At 37.1% G+C, this 25017-nt stretch overlaps 2 protein-coding genes across 4 annotated transcripts in view; one reads left to right on the top strand and one right to left on the bottom strand.

The window, feature by feature from the left end:
• The window catches only part of LOC110908489 (probable L-type lectin-domain containing receptor kinase II.1), a 41341-nt gene extending 28264 nt beyond the window's left edge, over window positions 1-13077 (top strand). The window contains exons 1-2 of one of the 2 annotated variants that reach the window (XR_004866906.1): window positions 12347-12540; window positions 12622-13077. Coding sequence is in view for 1 of the 2 variants with exons in the window: in XM_022153435.2 (XP_022009127.2) it covers window positions 12622-12897 (276 nt within the window). In the remaining variant the exon portion in view is untranslated. Of the gene's footprint in view, window positions 1-12346; window positions 12541-12621 lie in introns of those variants that run through there. The other variant, XM_022153435.2, reaches the window with a different exon arrangement.
• LOC118482029 lies at window positions 9467-11167 on the bottom strand. 2 transcript variants are annotated; one of them, XR_004866907.1, is made up of 2 exons: window positions 10469-11167; window positions 9467-10195 (listed from the first exon to the last, which is right to left on the bottom strand). XR_004866907.1 is itself a non-coding variant. In XM_035977455.1 (2 exons), the coding sequence occupies exons 1-2, from the start codon at window positions 10833-10835 to the stop codon at window positions 10101-10103; spliced, it is 402 nt and encodes a 133-aa protein (XP_035833348.1). In that variant the 5' UTR covers window positions 10836-10926; the 3' UTR covers window positions 9467-10100. The 2 variants fall into 2 exon arrangements, 1 of the variants encoding a protein (XP_035833348.1); XM_035977455.1 differs by having other exon boundaries at window positions 9467-10135; window positions 10469-10926.
• Window positions 13078-25017: the final 11940 nt, after the last annotated feature.

Raw genomic sequence — 25017 nt, 5'->3', positions numbered from 1 at the left:
GTTTCTGGTTTTGTGAGGGGACTTTATTGAAGTAATCTTTCCAGTATTGTTGATGGAAACTTTTTGGTACTAGGCAGGTAGTGTATTTTACTATGGAACCATGGAGATTTTTTAACTCAGAAAACCCATTTACACCTAATTGGGTTTTAGGAGCTTAGTGGAAGTAGTTTCCACTTCCCATGTTCAAGTATTGCATTGAGGTCATTATTCAGAGTCAAATGCCACTTCAGATCTTTAAGTGCATGTGTTTCAGTGGCGGGTTCTAGTGAAGTCGGAATGGGCTAGAATGGTTGACAATTTTATGGTTGAAATATTTAGGATTGGTTTTGCGAGAGGTAGGTTGCACAAGATGTGAAAGAGATTTATATTGACATTGGAAGCGATAATTAAGGTAGTGGTGGTGGTGTGTAGAAGGGTTAGGTGACGGTGTGGATGGTGTAGGGGAGTTGGAGAAATAACATGTGAGGAGGGTGGCATGTGCATGTAGGGGTTGGGATGTGTAGAAGAATTAGATGAAGGTGTGGATGGTGTAGGGGATTAAGGGTGAGAAGGTTGATATGTGAATCTTGTGGGTTTGCATTGAATGGGAACAAAGGGTAAGGGTGGTGACATGGGTATGGAAGGTGGAGTTTGTAGTAGGGAATTAATGGGATTGGGGATATTTTGGGAAGCGGGTGTATAGAAGGTATTTGGTGGGAAGGGAGGGGTCAATGGGTTGGCTTGTTTTGTCGGGAGATTGAAATCCAATAAACTGAATCTGTCCGAAGTTATACAGGTGCTAAGTGTTTGGATTGTAACATTTGTAGGCATATTTGGAGGTGTAGCATAAGAAATGCATTGAGATGGTCGTGGTTATAGTTTGGATGATGTATAGGGATGTAACCACTGGTAGGCAGCCAAACGATTGGAGTTTAAAGTTGGTGGGTGGTTTGTTATAGAAAAGAATGAAGGGACATTTGGAATTTAGGATATTTATATGTGTGGGTGTGTAATTCATGAGATGCATCGCCGTTTGGGAGACATGAGAACAATACTTACTTGATTCGGAGGTTCACATAGTATAGAAGTGCTATACTGGTTTTTATAATGTGTGTGAGGCCCTAAACTTGGGAGACCTCGTAGTTGGATTCAAGCAAAAAAAAACATTGTGCTTAAACTAATCGTGGTCATACATGCGCAAAATACAACATTTACAACATCAAATATTAATAGTTTGAAACTAACAACCAATAACAACATAGTGAGTCTTCAAAGGTTGATGGGTTTCTGGTCCTTAGGCTAGGGTAGTCTTCATTTCCATGCCTTGTGACTTTCAATCAATCATCAAATGTTAGTCGTCAATCATTACCATCAATTGTCAATAACAACATGCCAAATCAATCATACAATATAACTCATAAACATGTTACAGCTAATAACTATACCACATATGGTTCTAAGTCAATAACATTTAAGGTAGCATGCACATCAACCTAAAATAGTAGAAAGATCATCTTAATTGATCACTCATACACAATCTGCCCCTTGAACATTTAATTAATTGATCAAAGATTCACATAAATCATATCAAAATTTCACACAACAAAATCATGCAAAAAAAAGTATACTTTTAGCATTAATATAATCCAACAACATGTTTTAGCATTAATATAATCCAACAACATGCACATAGGGCTTTTCGCAAAGAATGCTCCTAAGGGAAAAGTGGCTTTTCACTAAGGCAACATTTTGTTCCATACTATACTCTTTTCGCTAAGTTAGTATCCTGCCCATTTTAACTTTTCGTTCATATTATTTTCATTCTTGCATTTGTGCTAAACTATTATAATGAAAAGTACTACTTTCCGTGTCATCGTATCAAATAGAGTGTGCTAAGATGTTCCACGATATCCTATATATGTGTTAGTGGCGACTAAGATCAGATCCACTCTCGTTTAACATTAAGATCCCAACTTTTTGTGTAAATATGCATTAGGATCAACTCATGACATTGTTTCATGCGTCTAACATCAATAACATACATTCTTTTCACGTGAATTCATACCTCTTCTTTGTTAAAACCGAACCAAAGCTTTAGTGTAAGACCCCAAAATCCAGATGTTTCACAGTTGGGTCATCTTTATATAAATAGTAAAGAAAGAAATAAATCTTTTATTTAAAACTCAAAAGTATACGCAATAGAAAACATTTAAGTTAAATTCCCAAAACAAGAGAAACATCCAAATTAAAAATGCAAAATTTAATGTATAAAATTGATTTATTAAATAAGTGTCTTCAACTAGAAATGTCCCCTTCGATTCTCAAATAGCTTCATGCAACATCCAAGGGGTCACATGTCCAATCAACTAATCTGAAATCAATCTAACGTGCATGCAAATGTCAACTAGACTAAGTGAACTCAAATTTTAAATAATGTAAAACAATAAAAATATCTGTAAAGCATTTTCTTCACATTCTTGAAAATAAATAATAACTTTCATCAAACGGGTCAAACACACAATACGAGTCTCTTCACCTTTCATTACCAGAAACTAAGTAAAGGATAACAGGAATTTTTCATATTCATTCTGCTTCAAGGAGAGCAAGATGGTTATGGGACGTCCTAATTGCCCCAAGGTCAGCTTGTAGGTCCGGTTTCGGAACCAATCCGTGATTTTCATGATAATGTTCATAGATGGAAGAGATAAGAGAGGATAAACATAACAAACTTTGTATTAATCCGGTAGTAAACATTACAAGTCGGCCCGGTTACATGACAACCGAACTAATACCAAAGAAGTATACATCCGGGGAGAAACCAAGTGGTGATTTCTCCCGGTGAGGTCTCAGACCTCCATTCTCTCTCTAGCACACACTTGTGCTCTCACTCTTGTGTTGCAAATGACAAAGTGTTGGTATTTATACCAAAACAAACACTGCAGGTCGAAGGATCAGACTGACTGGTCGAAACATCATCCTTCGATCAGACAGTCTTCGAAAGATACTCACATACCTCGAATGATATCCTTCGATATCCTTCGAGGTCCATCCTTCGATGGGTATCTTTCGAGCTCATCGAAGGATATTCATAATCCTTCGATGCCTTATCCTTCGACACCAATAACAACACAGCAACTTTGTCTAGCAACACACACACACAGTCAAACCAACAACCCTCTCGTTTGACCACTTCAAACGAGCGGGTCTATACACGTTCGCTTGACCGTTTCACTAACTATTACAAATTCAGCATAAAATAAAACTAATCTATTCGACAAGCATCGGACACAAAATCTGCATCAACAAATTCCCCCTTGTCCGTTGCTGTCGAATGCTGAAAATGCAATTGCAATCAATCTTCAGCCAAGTATTCATCTTCTCTGTGTAGACAAATTCCCCCTTGACCGATGATCCAGGTAAGTAGCATCCTGATGCTCATTGTATAAGATTTCCCCCTCAAAGTACGCGTATCCGTGTTGAGTGTTGTGCAATTTCCTCAAAAGGATCAATTGACCGATCTTCCGCTGATCTTCCAAAACTCCAACCGGCATATGATAAAGGTTCCATTCTTAAACAACTGCATCAAGTCTTGATCTTCAAGTGTCTGTGCAAAACATTCCACGCTGAACCGTTTGAATCACCAGAAGATCATAAACTCTACCACCTGTGATTGCGTTTAGAATTTTACCGAAGAAATTCAACAAATGAAAAAATTTTTATCCCCCCATTTCTTTGGCAAAATCTCTAAACCTTAACAGATTCTTTCCACTTCAAAGAAACTGTCGTCAAATATTCACCAATTCCCTCCACCAAGCGGAACTGTTGTGTTTGGCCCATAATAGTCACGTTACCATGTTTGTCATTGCATCGGTAACCGTGACTACCCCACATTTTCAAACATCAAGTCTTCATCATCTCTTGTGTTCATCATGCTGCATCACCCCGCGTGTTCCCAAAGCCCGTACGAATTTTGATGTTGAAACTTTGAAGCCCGGTATGAATAATCCTTGCGAACACCCGACCCGACTCCAAGTGAATTAAATGATTAACCCCAACACACTGTCTGAGTTCATAAAATTCCACAACATCTGGATCCTTCGAAACACCTGCATCAACCGAAAGATAAACACCAAGACAGCTTCGAAAGATGATCTTTCGAAGTCTTTCGAGCACATGTCACATATCTTTCGAGCATCTTTCGAGCACATGTCACAGATCTTTCGAGCATCTTTCGAGCACATGTCACAGATCTTTCGAACACCTTTCGAAGTTGGACATGGCTGATCCTTCGTACACCTCAGACTTGATCCTTCGAAGTCTTTTTGATCCTTCGAAGAACCTTTTGATCCTTCGAAGAACTGATGATCTTTCGAGCACTCCTGTTCATCTTTCGAATCTCCTTGATCGAAGGATGATCTTTCGAGGTCGAAAGTTATCCTTCGATGGTCCTGACACAAGGACAGAAAGTACGACAGGTGTCAGAAAAGTTGATGTGGTAGGTGACCAACTTTCGCACATTTCGAAGCATGAAAATTTGAATTTTGAATTTTGTTTCATCCTTCGAAAAACTGTTCAATCTTTCGAGGACAAACAGCATCTTTCGAAATTTGAAGCTGTCAAGAACATCAAGAACACGGAGGACTGTTCATCTGCAGATCTGACCGAAAACACTTGTACACGTTGTTTTGATGAAGAAAACTTGAGTATTTTAGAGAAAAACATAAAACCCAACACCCGGTTTAGCACAGATCTGGATATCCGGGTCCAGATCTGGGTTTTTCTCATTTTCACCTTTTTTACATCTTGAACAAAAACCCACAAAAATCACAGATCTAGAGCACATGTGACTTAGTAAACGGTTAGTTTTACTAAATCGGGCACCATGGCTCTGATACCAATTGTAGGTCCGGTTTCGGAACCAATCCGTGATTTTCATGATAATGTTCATAGATGGAAGAGATAAGAGAGGATAAACATAACAAACTTTGTATTAATCCGGTAGTAAACATTACAAGTCGGCCCGGTTACATGACAACCGAACTAATACCAAAGAAGTATACATCCGGGGAGAAACCAAGTGGTGATTTCTCCCGGTGAGGTCTCAGACCTCCATTCTCTCTCTAGCACACACTTGTGCTCTCACTCTTGTGTTGCAAATGACAAAGTGTTGGTATTTATACCAAAACAAACACTGCAGGTCGAAGGATCAGACTGACTGGTCGAAACATCATCCTTCGATCAGACAGTCTTCGAAAGATACTCACATACCTCGAATGATATCCTTCGATATCCTTCGAGGTCCATCCTTCGATGGGTATCTTTCGAGCTCATCGAAGGATATTCATAATCCTTCGATGCCTTATCCTTCGACACCAATAACAACACAGCAACTTTGTCTAGCAACACACACACACAGTCAAACCAACAACCCTCTCGTTTGACCACTTCAAACGAGCGGGTCTATACACGTTCGCTTGACCGTTTCACTAACTATTACAAATTCAGCATAAAATAAAACTAATCTATTCGACAAGCATCGGACACAAAATCTGCATCAACACAGCTAGACCATTAAGAGACTTTTAATGCACATTTTTCCCTAAGGACATTTATATGATTAGGGGGCATCATGATTGTCTCAAGGCTGTTTAGATTGTTATGGGACTTCTTTTAATTCAACCTAGTCATGGCAAGACATTAATCATTTACAATCTCATGCACACACATACTTTCACATAACCAAACTTCATATATAGTTTAAGATAACACAAAATACTATACAAACATTCATTAAAGGTTTACCATAAAAAAAAAACTTCCTAAGATGCACATTATCCCGAAACGTTAAAAAACATTAAAAATGGGCGACATTAACTCAGCTTCGTGTAATCTACTGCAAGAATTCAAGACTTGTAAACTGAGAGGAACATGAAACACTCAAGGACATGATAAGTAATCACATATATAATTATCTTACCTTATGACACATTCAGCGGGTCAAACGGGTCTAAATCGGCCAAGTACAACCATTAGAGTTCAAACCTGTACAACCAGCAACCATTCAACCAATTATGGCCTAAGGGATTCCCATGAACAAGTATAAGTAATTTTGTTTATTCTAAGGCAATTTTACCCGTTTCTAATCAAAGTTAAGCACATACACTTTTAGCACATCGTAATGGGTCGTTTCCATGCAATTTGATGTTCCAAGAAGGTTAAACCTATTCAATACCCATCCTCATCCAAGACCTATTCATTTCAGTGCGTAATAACTTTGTTTAACACCTCAAGGAATCAACCAAATCAATTGGGAAACAACGGCATGCAAGGCGTCATCTATTTCATTCCAAAAAAACATTAATTGAACATGTTAAAAACGTGTATATACATAGGTCAACCAATTTGGGATCGTTTCATGAAAATCCCTTGTATTACCTTTCAATAAGTCATTTAAGTGTCTAAGACATGAATTAGTTGCTAGTTTGATCATGCAACGCTCATTACAAAATCCTAAATTTGAACACACTAAATCCCTAGTTTCGTATTTTTTAGAATTGACTGACATAAACTATTCCAATGGCTACAAAACTAATGTGTGATGTTAAGTACATACTTAGAAGTGATTAGAATCAAAAACCCCAAAAAATTTACCCTTCAAATGATACCTAAATCGATTAAGCATGAAACAAGCCGTTAACCAAAAACCGTCAATGGAATCCCATCCTAACCTCTTCCAATCGACCAAAAATTGAATCTAACATTTAGTACTAACCTGGAATGGATCATTTTCAGCCTCAATTCCTCTCAAAATAACTGAAAATCTAGTGGGCAGCATAGGAATGAGCATGGTACCAGACTGATACCGAAAATACAATTACCGAAAAATGAGAAAAGTGGGTATCAGTACCGAAAATAATCGGTACGGTACGGTAGCAGTATTTGCTGGTAAACAAAACATAATACCGGTACTTATCCTTTAAAGTGGGAAAAGTAGATAACAGTAAAAAATGATCGGTATGGTATAGTACTTATTCGGTACCGATACCCGATACCAAATGCTCGTCCCTAGGGGAGTGTCTTGGGTGTTCGTTGCTGTAAAGAGCATTGGGTGGGGGATTTTGGGTTTTCAACTTCTCATATTTACACATACAACCCCTAAAGTTCGGTCTAAGATACCCTTTGTTCCCAAAGTCACTTGAATGGACTTTTTCTAATAACACAAAGGTCCTTCAACTTCAAGATACATAGATTACAAGAGTACAGATTACACATTGCGTATTTTTATGTCACGAGGAAAATTTTCGGGCGTTACATTTAGACCTTTCAAACCAATTAAGATCCTCAAGAAATATGATTTTCTTGATCCAAACACACTATTGATCCTAAATCTACAAGGAGAAGACACAACCCAACACACACCCTGTGATGTTTAGTCTCGATCCAATGTCTTTTTCTCTCACTTTCTCTCCAGCTTGGTGTTAAGGTTTTGAAAATAAGGGTGGTTGTTCCTTTTCCCTCTTTCTTAGGGTAGCATGGGGACTTTTACCATTATGCCCTCTTGGCCTTTTTGCAAGTCGTTCCCACTAGTGGGATTTGAACCACAATCAAACTTAGTCCATAACCCCATATTAATTAGTCCTTTGAAACGGGGGGAGGGGGTGTTACAATGTGTCAATGATGACGTTCTATGACGCTATTTTGTTCTGGAGTATGCGGTGGTAGTGAAGTTCGAAGTTCCTTAGGATTGAAGGTAAAGCATAAGTCCTTGATATTCAGTCTGTGAAAAATGAGATTAAGGATGTTTGAAGATACTTTTCAACCAATGACTTGACTTAAATTGAGGGAAAAATTTACAAACATTTGATTTACAGATATACGACTTAAATTGGTGAGTTTAGGGCTATGTACGGGGCAGCTCGTTTTTGAGCCATAACCAAAATCAAATTCATGATGTAAAGGAAAACACAACACTTGTTAATAATTCTAAAGGTGTGCATGAGAAGGTTCAGTTCAGTTGGGTAAGTAAAATGGTGTACTTAACGCCTGTACATATTTAAATATAAGAAATGCCTATTTATGCAAGTAGTAATGTAAGTAAAATGGTAATGTACGCAATAAAGAACAATGTAGCTAAGACACTATCAATTAACATCAGCAGTCCACCTAGGATGAAATCTGATGATTGTCTAAGGAGATGTTGTGGGGCGATTGAACTTAAACGAGGTGTTATAATTGTCGGCCCCGTGTAGCAGAAGCATATGTAATTCCTACATATCCAATTACCTGCATCAAGAAACTAAAAAATGATAGATTTAAAAGTTCAATTAGAGGACAAAATAGCATTTACAAATGTGTGCAAGTTTTTAGATACCCTAGTATGCCTAGCCCAAGAAAACCACTGGCCACAGAGATTGCTAACGTAGGGTGATTCGGTGATCTGGGAAACAAATAGACAGATAAATAAGTATTCTCTGTCTTAACACAAGAAAAGAAGAAGAAAATGAAGAAAATGTTACCTGTAAATGAAGAAGGCAGGAGGAGGAAGAAGAAAGGATGCTATAACATGAAAAGACGATTTTACCCTCACATGTTATGCATGTGAGGCCATTTAACAAGTATTAATAACTGGGTAAGTGATTAAGAATGAAACCCGTAACTAATTTAATCTTAAAGGCTGGTTTTCGTAAGTTTTAAAGATTAAGGCTGAAACCAGGAGGATTGGTCAAACTTAAAGGACATTTTATGCAATTTACTCTAATATATAAGTGTTTAACAGGAGGTTCAAACGAGAAGAATAAAAATATGTAACAAGAGTAAGAGCAATATCTAACCAATCAAATGTTTCCTTATTAGTTCTTATTTATATATCTTACAAGTATATAAGGGTAACTATATATTAATTGTCTCAACTCTATTTTTTAAATATCTAGGTTAAATAATAAGTCTTTCATTATTTTTTTACAAAATTTTGAATTCAAATAAGGGGTTTTTTCCATTTGTAACCAAATATTAAAAAAAAACTATTATATTTTTAGGGTTATCTTATCCCCACATCCTTTTCTCTCTCTCTATATATTTATAGAAAGAGATTGAGAAAAGTGTGAATATCAACACCCTATTTTTATCAATTACATTAACACATAAAAAATCTTTACATTGTAATCATATATAACTTTGATATGTTTAGGATAAATTTTGATATGTGTGTGATATATATATATATATATATATAACATGTTACGATATATGTAGGATAAACTTAGAAATGTGTAGCATAAAATGTTTTTGACTAATTACTTAAAGAAAGAACAAGTAATAATTAGATTTGAAACACTTAGATTATGGGGTGTGGTTCCCCTTCTCCATGTCCACCTCATTGCCACATCACCCTCCCTTTCCACCTTATCATCCTCCCCTAAACATGAAGTGTGGTTCTTCCTTATTTCCCCATCTATTTTTTTATTTTTATTTTTTAATATCAAAATTCTTAAAAATATAAAAAGGTTTCGTTAATTAAAAATAAAATTACACATCCTAGAAAAAAAAAGACATAATTAAAAAAACATTACTTAAAAATAAAATAAACTAAAGTCCATTTCCGCTTCCTCCTAGCCATTTCTTCGCGATTTTGTCTTTCATCCTTGAGAGCACCGCACGGTCTCTTTCGGGTACGCATTCGATGTTGGTTCTCATTAGTCGGAACTCTCGGCTTCTTGGTTTTGTATATCAAATTCGAGTCGCCTCCTATCAAACTCAAATCTTTCTTTTTCCCTCGCCATCGCTTCTTCCTTTTCCCTCTCTTTCTTTTTGTATCAATCCTCTTCCACTCCCATAAAGTGGTTAAATTTTTGTAGAATTGCATCAAGTTTAGACGCATCACTCAAGCTTGTTCCCTTTTAACCCGATGCCTTCTGAGCGGCCACTTTTTTAGCACGATCCTTCCAGTTGGTCGCTCTCTGGTTCAGGAGTTAAAGCTTCATCTTCGAACTCGGGGTCATCGTTTATATTGATAGCACATCGTGCATCCGAACCTCCCGCACTATAACTCCTCGACGCACTTGTTTTTGATCTTTTCGCTTCAGAAACATCATTAGGCACCACCTTCCATTTCTCTCATTTTCTCAATATTTCATACAGCTTCGTGTAATTCCATGGCCTGTGTTTCATGGTGTATCACTCAACCGCCAACACTAAAACAGTTGTATCATCTTCAACACTTTTACGATTGTTCCATGCATGTTGAAAAATACCCCAAACAAACCAATTTTGTAATTCATCTCTCTAAATTTTAAACTAACGGAATGGAGTAATCGATATGGCTCGTGTTGAATCAATTTGAAAAATTCTTTACAAACTTGGTTGTAAAAGTCATCATGTTTTCTCGATGGTTTGTTACAAATTAAAATTAAAAAATATAATAATTCTTCAGGAATCAAATACATATACTAATTTTAATTTTTAATTTATAAATAAAAGTTAAAAAATATACCTAAAATTGGATCGGTAGAAGCTTTAACCCAAACTCGTGCAAGTGCTTCCAACTTGTCTGGGATCCAAGGAATGCTTTTCGCCCTCCCGCTTCCTTTTTCTTGATATCTTATAGCTCGTTTTCCCCCCTTCTTAGTGTTCGTTGTTTGTGGTTGTGTTTCGGGTGTAACATCGTTATCCACGGCTAAAGAAATGAAATCGTGCTCGGGTGCAGTTTGAGTGAACGGTAGTAACGACGGTATTTGTACGCCTTGCGATTGAACTTGCATTTGCATATGCATAGCATAGTGGTGCTGTTGGTATTGTATTTGACAAGGGTATTGAGATTGACTAAAACCACCAAACGAAAACGGGTCCATTGGTGTCATGTTGTAGACAAGTGGGGGTTGGGTCGAAGGAGTAGCGGGTGTGTTGGGAATGCATGGGGGCGGCCCGTGATTTTTTTGGATATTGAAAATGGAATGAGATTGGCATATTAGTAAAGGATTAAAATGGTGTTTAAAAAGGTTTTAAAAAATATTTTTTTTTAGAATTATGACCGTCGTAACGGTCAAAAAATTATGCCTTGGGGGTGGACGAGAACATTTCCCCAATTGGCCCGAAATCAAGACGGGGGGGTGTTCCCCGTCAGGGTCCCCCTCCACATCGACCTCCCGATGCTTTTTCCCGTTCCACCTGTCACCGTCTTACACGAAAATATCTAAAATGCCCGTGTTAAAAACAAATTTGAAATGATTCATCGGGTAAAAAAAGTTTATTTTGCCTAAGTAGGATGAGAAGTAATCTTAACCATTCATTTTTCAAATCAATGGTAAAGATGAAAGTGTAGGAGAAACGAAAAGTGCAAGGGTATCTTGGGAAAATCCTATTTATAGACTTTATCTTTCCACATGCAAGGCACATGCATATTCCACCCCCATTTTTTAAACTTTCATAACTTTTTTATACAACGTTATTTTTTCATAAAAATTTCACCATAAAATCGAGCGTCTTTTTATCTTTAATTTGAGTACCATATTGCTATATAAAATATGAAGACTAAAAAAACCCACTAAAATGTGTTATATTTCTATGTTGTATAACAATTTTTTGTGCTGGATTTTTGTACTATATTTTTGTGCTAAATTTTTGTCTTAAATTTTATTTTTCTCAATTTTTTGTGCTGGATTTTTTTGCTGATTTTTTTCGTGCTATATTTTTTTGTACTAGATTTTTTTGTGCTATATTTTTTTGTACTACATTTTTTGTGCTATATTTTTTTGTACTGGATTTTTTTTTTGTTGTATTTTTAAAAAACAAAAGGAGTGTCACATGTCATTTTCAATCTTATTTATAAGGACTAAAATGCCTTTCATTTCTACTTATTAGGAGTGTCACATGTCATCATCACAATTCTTCTTAGGCTACTTAGACAAAATCCACTTTTTAATGGATCCCCTGATTACATCTATTACGAAAATCTCAACATCACTCATAATCCTTGATGTTATTAATGCAGGTGAAGATTACTAAATAAAAGCAAACTAAATAAAAAAAGATAACTATGGTAAATTAAACTGGATAGAAGTAGTACAATCTTCCAATGAATTGAAAATAGCATCTTGCCCATAGAATCTCCCACTAAACTTGCACTAAGGCTAATAATATATCTAACCCTTTAGAAAAATATTGATTAATAATAACAAGATCAAACCCTTTAGAAAATTATTCATTAATAACAAGAATTATTGCTTCAGTTCATCAAAATTACTCCTACGAGTACCAGGTTTTTAATCCCATTTTTTTATTGTTCATTATGAACGCCTTCGATTCCAAATGGCTTTTTTTTTATTAAATCTGAATAATCACATGTGAAAAAACTCATAAATACATGAATTTGATGTCTTGTCAATTTTGTTGATTTTGAAATTCCTTTTTACCAGCAAAAATTCCAGAAAAATAAGTGGACAGAAAACGTTTTGCTGGATAAACTTATCCAAAAAAACCGACGGGTGATATTAGATGAAAAGTATGTCAGGATGAGTGAAGAGAAACAAACTGATGCCACTAACACATTTTTTGTTGCTGATATTGGTATGTATAATATATTTTACAACTAAACAGCTATCATGTTTGCACAAATTATCTTTGATGGTTGACCATGAACAATTACAGGCATATGTTCTATGTAAAGAAGGGAGAGGATTGGAGTTTATAGATACTTTATTGGATGATGAATCTTCAACATATAAATTGACCAGATGCATTCAGGTGGCCTTGTTATGTGTTGAGGAGAAATGGACACACAGGCCATCAATGGTGGAAGTTGCAGCCATGTTAAGGAATGAAAATCAAAATCTTCCTATGCCAAGAAGACCTGCTTTTTCAACAAATGAATATGATGAAGAAAATAAAAATAAAATCAATGGGAATGTCCATTCTGTTAAATAACTAATATAACAGTTCTCGTTAGAAGTTCACGTCAGTTTTTTAAATAATAATTCGACTTCTGTAAAAAATTCTGTTAATATTGTAACTATTTCCCAACTTTTACCACTGGGTCGTTGTTGGGTATATTTTTTTTTTATGTAAGCCTATTCAAACTTGGGTTCTAAATCAAATTTGGTAACCGATAATTCTCCTTTGTTATTATTGGATTGTATCTCGTATATATTTGTGAATATTTATTTGTTAGGATTGATTATAGGTTCCTATTTTCCCTCTTCCATTTGTATGTATTTATAGGTTGTCAATATTCTAATCAAATCAAGGAAGTTTGCTATCTTTCATGGTATCAACCCTCTGGCTAAGATCTCGATCTCGCCAGCCATCCCCTCCTTCACTTCCGACTTTCTTCGTTGACCATCGTGGGCGATAAAGCTGTTGAAAACAAACCTCAAAACCCACAAACCCTCCACCCCGTATACACCGTCACTAATATCTAAAACAAGTCTTAGTACTTGTTGGGTTTAAACTACATTCTATTCCAGTCATCGCTTAATCAAGCGTATCGTATCGTTTTTGATAATTTAAGTTAACCGGTCCAAGTCTATGACTTGAATAGGAGCCGTTAACATTCTAATTGGGTATTTATACCATCATTCCAGACCGGGGCCTTTCCGTAAATTGCAATCAACTTTAGTTAATTGGTTACGGATGTGCTATTTATAATTCTTGCATATTAAGACGAGTTTTAGCCAGATAAATACTCTTAACCTATTTTCCCTTTACGGGCTTGAGATATGGTAAATTATTACCGCTTGGTCGGGTATGGGATCATATGTCGGATTGTGACTAGAAAATTATCATAACCCGTTTTAATCTGTTTTGTCTGATAACTTAAACATTGGGGGTTAACGTGACCGTGTCCTGGATATCCTTGGCTCATTTAAGTTACCAATGGCCACGACTGAGCACGGGGTGTAGGCATACACCTGACAGATGCTAATGCTATTATAAAATGTTTTTCTTACCCATTTATTGGGGATACCGCTTTGTGAGTTTAAGTGGCGTATCGGTTAATCATGCTATTCGGTTTCTGCACCTGTGACACCCCGTTAAAACACTTTTGCTACACGCCAATGGTGACAACGGCGCGAGAGGACGCGTGTTTGTGATTGGTGCAGGAGAAGCAAGGAACGACCCCAACGTGGTAACAGGTAAGTTCCTACTCGATGATTTATTTGTTTCCGTACTGTTTGATTCTGGAGCCGATGCTAGTTACGTATCTTTAAGTATTAGTAAGAAGCTTAAGTCTCCACTAACTCCTCTGAACGTAAAGCATGTCGTGGAATTAGCCAATGGTAGAAACATCGAGGTTACTCACGTCATTAACAATTGTAAACTTGTTCTGTCTAACCAAGCGTTTTCCATCAATCTCTTTCCAATCGTTCTTGGGAGTTTCGACGTTGTTATCGGGATGGACCGGTTATCCTAGCATCGAGCTGAAATACTCTGTCAAGAAAAGATTGTTCTGCATTCCTCATTCTGTTGGCGAGCCTCTCGTTATTCAAGGCGATAAGAGTGGTGCCGTTACGGGCATCATCTCATTCTTGAAGGCCTAGAAATGTCTACGAAAAGAGCATACTGTCATTCTAGCTCTTGTTACTGATACTCAAGCAGAGGAGAGGAAGATTGAAGATATTCCTATCGTTCGCGACTATCCCGAAGTATTCCCTGAAGAACTACCTGGTCTTCCACCTCATCGATAAGTTGAATTTCAAATCGAGCTAACCCCCAGAGCAGCACCCATAGCTCGTGCGCCTTATCGATTAGCCCCAACCAAACTGGAAGAACTTTCTACGCAACTGCAAGAGCTGTTGGATAAAGGCTTTATTCGGCCTAGCTCGTCACCCTGGGGAGCCCCAGTACTCTTTGTCAAAAAGAAGGACGGCACCTTCCGCATATGCATCGATTATCGCGAGCTGAACAAGGTCACTATCAAGAACCGTTACCCACTCCCACACATCAACGATCTATTCGACCAGCTGCAAGGGTCGAGTTATTACTCCAAAATCGATCTACGACCGGGTTATCATCAGTTGAGAGTCTGCGACGAGGACATCTCTAAGACTGCTTTCAGAACTCGCTTTGGTCATTATGAATTTCTTGTCATGCCTTTTGGAATGACAAACGCGTCTGCGGTTTTCATGGATCTTATGAACCGAGTGTGTAAACCCTATCCTGATAAATTCGTTATCGTTTTCATTGACGACATCCTGATTTACTCAAAGAGCCAAGAGGAACACGAGCAACACCTGCGTCTTATTCTAGAACTCCTCCGAAACGAACAACTCTACGCCAAGTTCTCGAAATGTGATTTTTGGCTTCGTGAAGTCCATTTCCTCAGACACGTGGTCAACGAATCTGGGATTCATGTTGATCCATCTAAGGTCGACTCCATCAAGAATTGGCCTGTACCCAAAACTTCGACCGAGATCCGTCAATTCTTGGGTCTGGCGGGTTATTATCATAGATTCATCAAAGATTTCTCGAAGATCACGCAACTCCTTACAACTCTAACTTAGAAGAGTGTCGCCTACAAGTGGGCGATGCTCAGGAGTCCGCTTTCCAGCAACTGAAGGAAAAACTATGTAGTGCACCTATCCTCTCGTTACCTGACGGACCCGACGACTTTGTCGTTTACTGCGACGCATCCATACAAGGGCTTGGATGTGTATTGATGCAGAGTAAGAATGTTATAGCTGTAACAACTGTCACTAAAATCCATAATTAGGATGGTAATTAGCTATTAAGGAAACCCTAATTGAGAAACCCAAGTAATTCTGCACTAACCCTAAAATTTCCAGAACAATCAGAATCAGGATCAGGGCCCTTAAAACTCAGGGGGGGCAAAACCCTAGTTACGATTATCTAAATAACTTGCTGGCCGTTTTGAATTTTACGATTTCGTCAACTCAGCAAGCCTAGTTAGGGACGTGGCTACCTATAGAAAATAGGTTACCCCTCGCGTAGCGCGACGCCCATGGGGGGTACCCCTCGCGCTACGCGACAGGGTCAAATTTCGGGTATAAATAGTAGAGGTTGGGACTTGAAATTCTGCGTTTAAACGACGAAGAAATTCGTCTAAAGCACTGAGTTACGGCCTGTTTACCACAATTAACACACACAAACCTCGAAACGCTGCCGCAATCAGGGTATTAGCTCAATCGCTATTACGATTCATTCTCCGAGATCAATATATCCAAAGAATGTCTAAGTGCCGCCCACTTTGGGTTATGCTTTGTCGTTTGTCGATAATTCGATAAGTGAGTTGAAGCATTATACTTTGTCGTTTGTCGATAATTCGATAAATGAGTTGAAGTATTATACTTTGTCGTTTGTCATTTTGATAAACGAGTTGAAGTATTGCACTTTGTCATTCATTGTGAGAATTTGATCTCGTAAGTTATCGTAACTGCTGTATTGATCACTAACCCTGTTTTGTGTGCATTATTGTGAAATTAGGTTAACAGGGCTAAAATCCTATTCTATCCGTAGAAATCTGCAATGTGAGTTCATTTCTCTTTTCTCACCGTTTGTGAGTCCATATTCTTTTATCACAAGTTTTATCACCTTTTTGTGAAACAATTATATTGCAAATTGCTTTCTAAAAATCCTAAATGATTACCAGTTATACATACAGTGATTAAGTTATTATATTTTACTGGTATGGGAGGTATTATACATTATTTGATTCTCGTTACTATGACTCAGGAAGTTAGCATGACCACAATTATAACTAATATTATTCTTAACATTAAATTATTATGTATAAATCTAAATGATGCATACCATAATAAAATAGTCAAGTATAATACTTTTAGTCAGGCTACTATACCCTGATATTACAATTAGTGAACTAACATATTTTGATAAGTTATAATAATTGACATAAAAAGTCATTATACTAGATTGCATGACTTGGTGCTAGAGATAATATGTTTGACAAAGTAATAAGACATCATTATGTCCAAAGTCACTAGCTGAAAGAATGATCAGCAGTGATATGTCCAAAGACACTAGTTGAAAGAATGATCAACAGTGTTATAATTAGAATCACTAGTTGAAAGAATGATCAACAGTGATAATGTCCAGGAACACTAGTTGAAAGAATGATCAACAGTGTTATGAACAAGTGATATGGTCAGAGTCACTAGTTGAAAGAATGATCAACAGTGATATGACCCAGTCAAAGGAATTGCCTAATGATAGATAAATTAAATAACAGTAAAGTATAGTTATTTGATTAATTCACTATTGGATGAAAGTAAACCAATGAGTGATATTATTGCTGTCATATTGGAATTGCCATTATGTGACAAAATACTGATTAAGTAGGGTGAATGCAAATAAATATAAAACCTTAATACTGTAAGGTATAACAATATATTTGTATAAAAATAGAATGAATTCACTCAGCATTCCCGCTGACAAAACCTTTTTCAAACATGTTTCAGGTAATTACCATAGATTGGAATAAAGGCTGGATACGACACTGAAAGGCATCAAGAAATGGCTTATTAAAGAAATATTGTTTTATAAAATAAAACTTATCTTTATTAAAGCTACCATTTTAAAATAGGGAATTATCCCATCTATTTAAATCAAATCCGGTGTTTTCTAAACTCTGATATTTTCCTAACTCACGGTCCTGATGAAAATTCCGCTGCAATGTTTTTCAAAAATAATCACCGGTACCACGGGACTGCTCACGGCACCTGATTCCGTCCAGGGTGGGTCGGGGGTCGTGACAGAAGGTGGTATCAGAGCTAAGCCATTACTTTGAGCCTATAAGTGTTGTAATAATAATATTTAAACTTAAATAAAAGAGTTAGGAGATTGCTATTAACTGGTAGCACATCTGATAACATTCAAAGGTTGAATAAGAAAAGATGCCTTAGTATAAGTTAAGCCACTTGTTTAAGCTAATTAGGTGTTCTTTAAATACCTAAACAATAAAGTTATGAAATTAATACAAATTAACTTATGTGTTATACATAAAATATGTATATGTCAATATGCATATATAATATCCTGGAGGTATTGTTTTGTTTTAATTATTATGTGATATTAATAAGTGAAAATATTTGCAATCCAGATGTCGAATGAAGTATCACATAATCCAGAAGTTCATGCTAATAATGAAAATCCTTTGGATAAAAATGCTATAGAAAATCTAATAGCTCAAGGAATAGCTAATGCTTTACCTTTAATAATTAAAGCTGTTAAAAATCCCGTAGAACCCACCAAAACTATGAGCAGTAAGCATACCCGTGACAATAGTCTTAACCATAGTGTCCATAGTAATAATAATGATATTCCCAAAACCCCATTTCCTAAGAAGAAGAAGGCAATGACTCCCGGGTGTACCTACAAAGAATTTCTAGCCTGTAAACCAACCGAGTTCGCGGGCAGTGAAGGTACCACGGCTGCTCTACGATGGTTGGAAAAGACGGAAGCTGTTCTTACGATCAGCAAATGTGCTGAAGAAGATAAGGTGATGTATGCATCTAATCTCTTTAAGGAAGAAGCCTTAGAATGGTGGAATACTATTCTTCAGGCAAAAGGAAGGACCATGACTTATGCCATAAACTGGGAAGAATTCAAGGAAGTAGTAGAAAGAAAATTTTGTCCTCCTTATGAAAAGGAAAGAATAACTAACAAGTTCCTAAATCATAAAATGATAGATGTGAATTGCCGTGAATATACGACAACATTCTTCGAATATGCAAGAATGGTACCAACTCTGGCTTCGCCAGAATCTGTACTAATTTCTCGTTATATTTGGGGATTAGTTAGCGAAATTCGAGACATAGTCAAGGCCGTTAGACCCCAGACTATTGAGGAAGCAGTTGAACTAGCTAACATGCTGACAGATGGACTAATCCGCACAAGAGAAGAAAACAAGAAGAAAGAATTAGCCCAGAAAATTTTCCAAGAATTCAAGAAGAAAGAAACTGAACCGTCACTGGAGCAACCTATCTGCAGAAACTGTAACAAAATGCATTCAGGACGATGTCGTTTTAGGAACACACCCTACTGTGACTTCTGCAAGATGACCGGGCACATAGAGGAAGAGTGCAGAAGAAAAACTAACATCTGTTACAATTGCGGGGAAACCGGACACATCAAACCATAATGCCCGAAACTAACCAAAGCATCTGACAACAAGGCTGGAACAACAGACGGAGCTAAGAAGAACGCGCTAGCATACGCACTTACTACACAAGAAGCAGAGATGATACCAGACGTAGTCACTGATATATATCTAAGTTAAGTTATTATTTGACCCTAGTACAAATAAAAGTTCATAAATAAATACATTCCGTCAAATATTTCCTCTATTTCAGATCCATAACAAACTTGTTTGGTTTTCACTTTCGTTGAATTATTTATTTGGTCACGATCACCTTGTGGTGACGTTTTCACAAATTTGAAGCTTGTGCTAATCTCGTTGCACTTCTTACATACGGGTTTAATTATTCATTCATATTGAATCCGCTTTGATTTATTCTATCAAAACAATCTTAACACAATCATGTGCTAAGATAATGATACACAAATTCATTTCACATTTCCGTGTATCTATCGAGCGTTTCGTAATCCTTATTGCCTTATCATCTTCGATCGAAAAAAAAAAAAAAAACTTTCTTCAATTATTTCAATTTCAATCCAAAATAATTTATTGAAACATTCGGATTTACTACATTTGATTTACATCATGGTGAAACTCGTTTCATTCACCACTACTATGACACCTTGTGGCGTCATAATAAATTTGTAGCTTGAACTATTTTCAATTTCACTCCTAATATACGAATTTTAATTTTTTTGGTTCATATTCTTAATCAGTCTTAATACAACTATGTGTTAAGATAAAAGTACACAAATTCGTATCATATTCCGGTGTACTTCTTAAACGTTTCTTTCATTATTTATCGAAAATTTTAGAGTAATTCAATTGGTCTTTTAAAACTTTCAGTTAATTATACGGTAAAATTGTTCGAGCACCGTAATTATTGAAATTATTCCAAGCCTTACGACACCTTGCGAAGTCGTAGCTTATCATAAACATACAAATCATTCAAAACCCACGTATATCTTTCGTTTGACTCATCATTTGAAAATAGTCTTGATACAATTGTGTATTAAGACAATGATACACTAAACTTTGTTGCAGTCCAGTGTATTCTTGCAATGTCAACACACTGATTTTTCTCTTGATATGATTCGATAATTAACAATCATCTTCGTGCTATTATTTCATTCTGACCTTATTGATTCTGAGTCTTCCCCAGTTGCCAATCAAAGTAAGTCTTCTTTTGATCATGAATTTTATTCTAAAAAAAGTCATTTCACTAAACAGATATCTATATCTGTTGACTTGAACCTAGTCCCATTCGAAACTATATCATTTCATCTCATTCAGTTGTCACCGATTTCTTGAACTATTTCAGTTGAAATTTTTTTAAAAAACCCTACTGATACAACTAGTATTCACAAAATTTGACTCTGTGTCATTTACCTTAAAAGAATCCAGTTTCATTGACTAAATTATGACATAAATCTAACAGAAATATCATAACCCAAATCTCGAGGACGAGATTTTTATTAAGGTGGGGAGGATGTAACAACTGTCACTAAAATCCATAATTAGGATGGTAATTAGCTATTAAGGAAACCCTAATTGAGAAACCCAAGTAATTCTGCACTAACCCTAAAATTTCCAGAACAATCAGAATCAGGATCAGGGCCCCTAAAACTCAGGGGGGGCAAAACCCTAGTTACGATTATCTAAATAACTTGCTGGCCGTTTTGAATTTTACGATTTCGTCAACTCAGCAAGCCTAGTTAGGGACGTGGCTACCTATAGAAAATAGGTTACCCCTCGCGTAGCGCGACGCCCATGGGGGGTACCCCTCGCGCTACGCGACAGGGTCAAATTTCGGGTATAAATAGTAGAGGTTGGGACTTGAAATTCTGCGTTTAAACGACGAAGAAATTCGTCTAAAGCACTGAGTTACGGCCTGTTTACCACAATTAACACACACAAACCTCGAAACGCTGCCGCAATCAGGGTATTAGCTCAATCGCTATTACGATTCATTCTCCGAGATCAATATATCCAAAGAATGTCTAAGTGCCGCCCACTTTGGGTTATGCTTTGTCGTTTGTCGATAATTCGATAAATGAGTTGAAGCATTATACTTTGTCGTTTGTCGATAATTCGATAAATGAGTTGAAGTATTATACTTTGTCGTTTGTCATTTTGATAAACGAGTTGAAGTATTGCACTTTGTCATTCATTGTGAGAATTTGATCTCGTAAGTTATCGTAACTGCTGTATTGATCACTAACCCTGTTTTGTGTGCATTATTGTGAAATTAGGTTAACAGGGCTAAAATCCTATTCTATCCGTAGAAATCTGCAATGTGAGTTCATTTCTCTTTTCTCATCGGTGAGTCCATATTCTTTTATCACATGTTTTATCACCTTTTTGTGAAACAATTATATTGCAAATTGCTTTCTAAAAATCCTAAATGATTACCAGTTATACTTACAGTGATTAAGTTATTATATTTTACTGGTATGGGAGGTATTATACATTATTTGATTCTCGTTACTATGACTCAGGAAGTTAGCATGACCACAATTATAACTAATATTATTCTTAACATTAAATTATTATGTATAAATCTAAATGATGCATACCATAATAAAATAGTCAAGTATAATACTTTTAGTCAGGCTACTATACCCTGATATTACAATTAGTGAACTAACATATTTTAATAAGTTATAATAATTGACATAAAAAGTCATTATACTAGATTGCATGACTTGGTGCTAGAGATAATATGTTTGACAAAGTAATAAGACATCATTATGTCCAAAGTCACTAGCTGAAAGAATGATCAGCAGTGATATGTCCAAAGACACTAGTTGAAAGAATGATCAACAGTGTTATAATTAGAATCACTAGTTGAAAGAATGATCAACAGTGATAATGTCCAGGAACACTAGTTGAAAGAATGATCAACAGTGTTATGAACAAGTGATATGGTCAGAGTCACTAGTTGAAAGAATGATCAACAGTGATATGACCCAGTCAAAGGAATTGCCTAATGATAGATAAATTAAATAACAGTAAAGTATAGTTATTTGATTAATTCACTATTGGATGAAAGTAAACCAATGAGTGATATTATTGCTGTCATATTGGAATTGCCATTATGTGACAAAATACTGATTAAGTAGGGTGAATGCAAATAAATATAAAACCTTAATACTGTAAGGTATAACAATATATTTGTATAAAAATGGAATGAATTCACTCAGCATTCCCGCTGACAAAACCTTTTTCAAACATGTTTCAGGTAATTACCATAGATTGGAATAAAGGCTGGATACGGCACTGAAAGGCATCAAGAAATGGCTTATTAAAGAAATATTGTTTTATAAAATAAAACTTATCTTTATTAAAGCTACCATTTTAAAATAGGGAATTATCCCATCTATTTAAATCAAATCCGGTGTTTTCTAAACTCTGATAACTCACGGTCCTGATGAAAATTCCGCTGCAATGTTTTTCAAAAATAATCACCGGTACCACGGGACTGCTCACGGCACCTGATTCCGTCCAGGGTGGGTCGGGGGTCGTGACAATAGCTTACGCCTCACGACAACTCAAGATTCACGAAAAGAACTACACTACTCATGACTTGGAACTGGGAGCCGTAGTGTTCGCTCTCAAGATATGGAGGCACTACTTGTACGGTACCAAATGTACAATTTACACCGATCACAAGAGTCTCCAGCACATTTTGGATCAAAAGGAATTAAACATGCGTCAACGCCGATGGGTTGAACTTTTAAATGATTACGAGTGCGCTATAAACTATCATCCAGGCAAGGCAAACATTGTAGCTGATGCCCTCAGTCGTAAGGACACTAAACCAAAACGTGTGCGTACGCTTCAGCTCACTATTCACTCAAACGTTCCCGAACAGATTCGTGACGCTCATACCGAGGCACTAAAGGAAGAGAACCTGCTAGCAGAATCACTACGTGGTATGGAAAAGTGACTTGAACGCAAAGATGACGGCGTCTACTACTTCATGGAGCGTATCTGGTTTCCACTTTATGGGAATCTTCGAGAGCTTGTGATGGATGAAGCTCATAAATCTCGCTACTCGATACATCCTTGAGCTGATAAAATGTACCACGACCTTAAGACCTTGTATTGGTGGCCGAGCATGAAAGTAATCATCGCAAAATACGTTAGTAAATGCTTGACGTATGCTAGAGTTAAGATCGAGTATCAGAAACTGCCTGGGCTACTTCAGCAACCCGAACTGCCAGAATGGAAATGGGAACAGATTTCCATGGATTTTGTTACTGGCTTACCAAGATCACAGAGCGGGAACGACACCATTTGGGTGATCGTAGATCGCTTAACCAAGTCTGCACACTTCCTCGTGATCAAAGAAACAAACAAGTATTCAAAACTCGCAGCCATCTATTTGAAAGAAATAGTTGCCAGGCACGGACTGCCAACTTCTATCATCTCTGATCGTGACCCACGTTTTACTTCCGAGTTATGGCAAGCTACGCATAGATCTTTTGGCTCACGTTTAGACATGAGCATTGCTTATCACCCACAGACGGATGGTCAAACTGAACGTACCATCCATACACTCGAAGACATGCTGCGAGTATATGTCATTGATTTTGGTAATGGATGGGAAAGACACCTACCACTGGTAGAATTCTCTTGCAACAACAGCTACCACACTAGCAATCAGGTAGCTCCATTCGAGGCATTGTATGGACGTAAATGCCGTTCTCCCCTGTGTTGGGCGGAAGTTGGCGAGAGCCAAATTACCGGCCCGAAACTCGTGGTCGACACAACGGAAAAGATTGTCCTGATCAGACAACGCATGGCGGCAGCTCGAGACCGTTAGAAAAGCTATGCCGATAAGCGTAGGAAACCCTTAGAATTCCAGGTCAAGGACCGGGTTCTACCAAAAGTCTCACCTTGGAAGGGTGCGGTGCGTTTTGGGAAAAAAGGGCAAACTTAATCCGCGATATGTCGGACCTTTCGAAATCACCGAGAGGATCGGTAAGGTCACTTATAAACTAAATCTGCCTGATTAGCTGAGTGCAGTACACAATGTTTTTCACATATCGTATCTGAAGAAGTGTCTGTCAGATGAAACTCTTATCGTTCCTTTAAAGGAACTCACTATCGATGATCAGCTACACTTCGTTGAGGAACCAGTCGAGATCGTGGATCGAGTGGTCAAAACCCTCAAACGTAGCAAAATACCTATTGTTCGCGTTCGTTGGAATTCCCGCCGTGGCCTAGAGTTTACCTAGGAACGGGAAGACCAAATGATGCGCAAGTATCCCCAGTTATTCGCAAACCATACTCCCAGCACTGAGGTTACAGCTGAATTTCAGGACGAAATTCCAAACTAACAGGGGGATGATGTGACACTCCGTTAAAACACTTTTGCTACACGCCAAAATTTCGGGACAAAATTTCTGTTAACATGGGGATAATATGACAATCCGCGCGTTCTGTTTTTGTACCATTTCGTTATGCGATGTAATGCTACTTATGATAAACGATATTAATACAACATGCTCTATTAGTCGAATTTTTCTGTATACCATTATCACATATAACACAACTAATCCTAATCGCACACTCACAACACACACACTTCCTTGATTAGGCTGACTAAATGGTGAGTTCTTTAATATAAATCGCACAGACCATTTCTCTGGCCCAAAGGTTCAGGCCTAATCCATACATTTACCCTAATTTTATTTTTTTGGGAAGGCCCAGCAAGAATTTACCCTAATTAATCGCACACTTAAAACAATGGACAAATGAGGGAGTGTGCGACTTACTCCCTGACACTATATAAAAACCTCAGCCGACAACCTGATCATTTTGGCTATTATTGTGCATTTCAGCAATCCCCCATACACCCTCACCTTCTCTCTAAAACCTCTCCTTCCACCAAAACTGCTAAACCCATCTTCCTCCTCCGATTTAAC

This window comes from Helianthus annuus, chromosome 9, assembly GCF_002127325.2.
Source record: "Helianthus annuus cultivar XRQ/B chromosome 9, HanXRQr2.0-SUNRISE, whole genome shotgun sequence".
NCBI lineage: Eukaryota > Viridiplantae > Streptophyta > Magnoliopsida > Asterales > Asteraceae > Helianthus > Helianthus annuus.
Note: the sequence above shows the minus strand (reverse complement) of the source record. Positions and strands in the feature narration are given on the sequence as shown.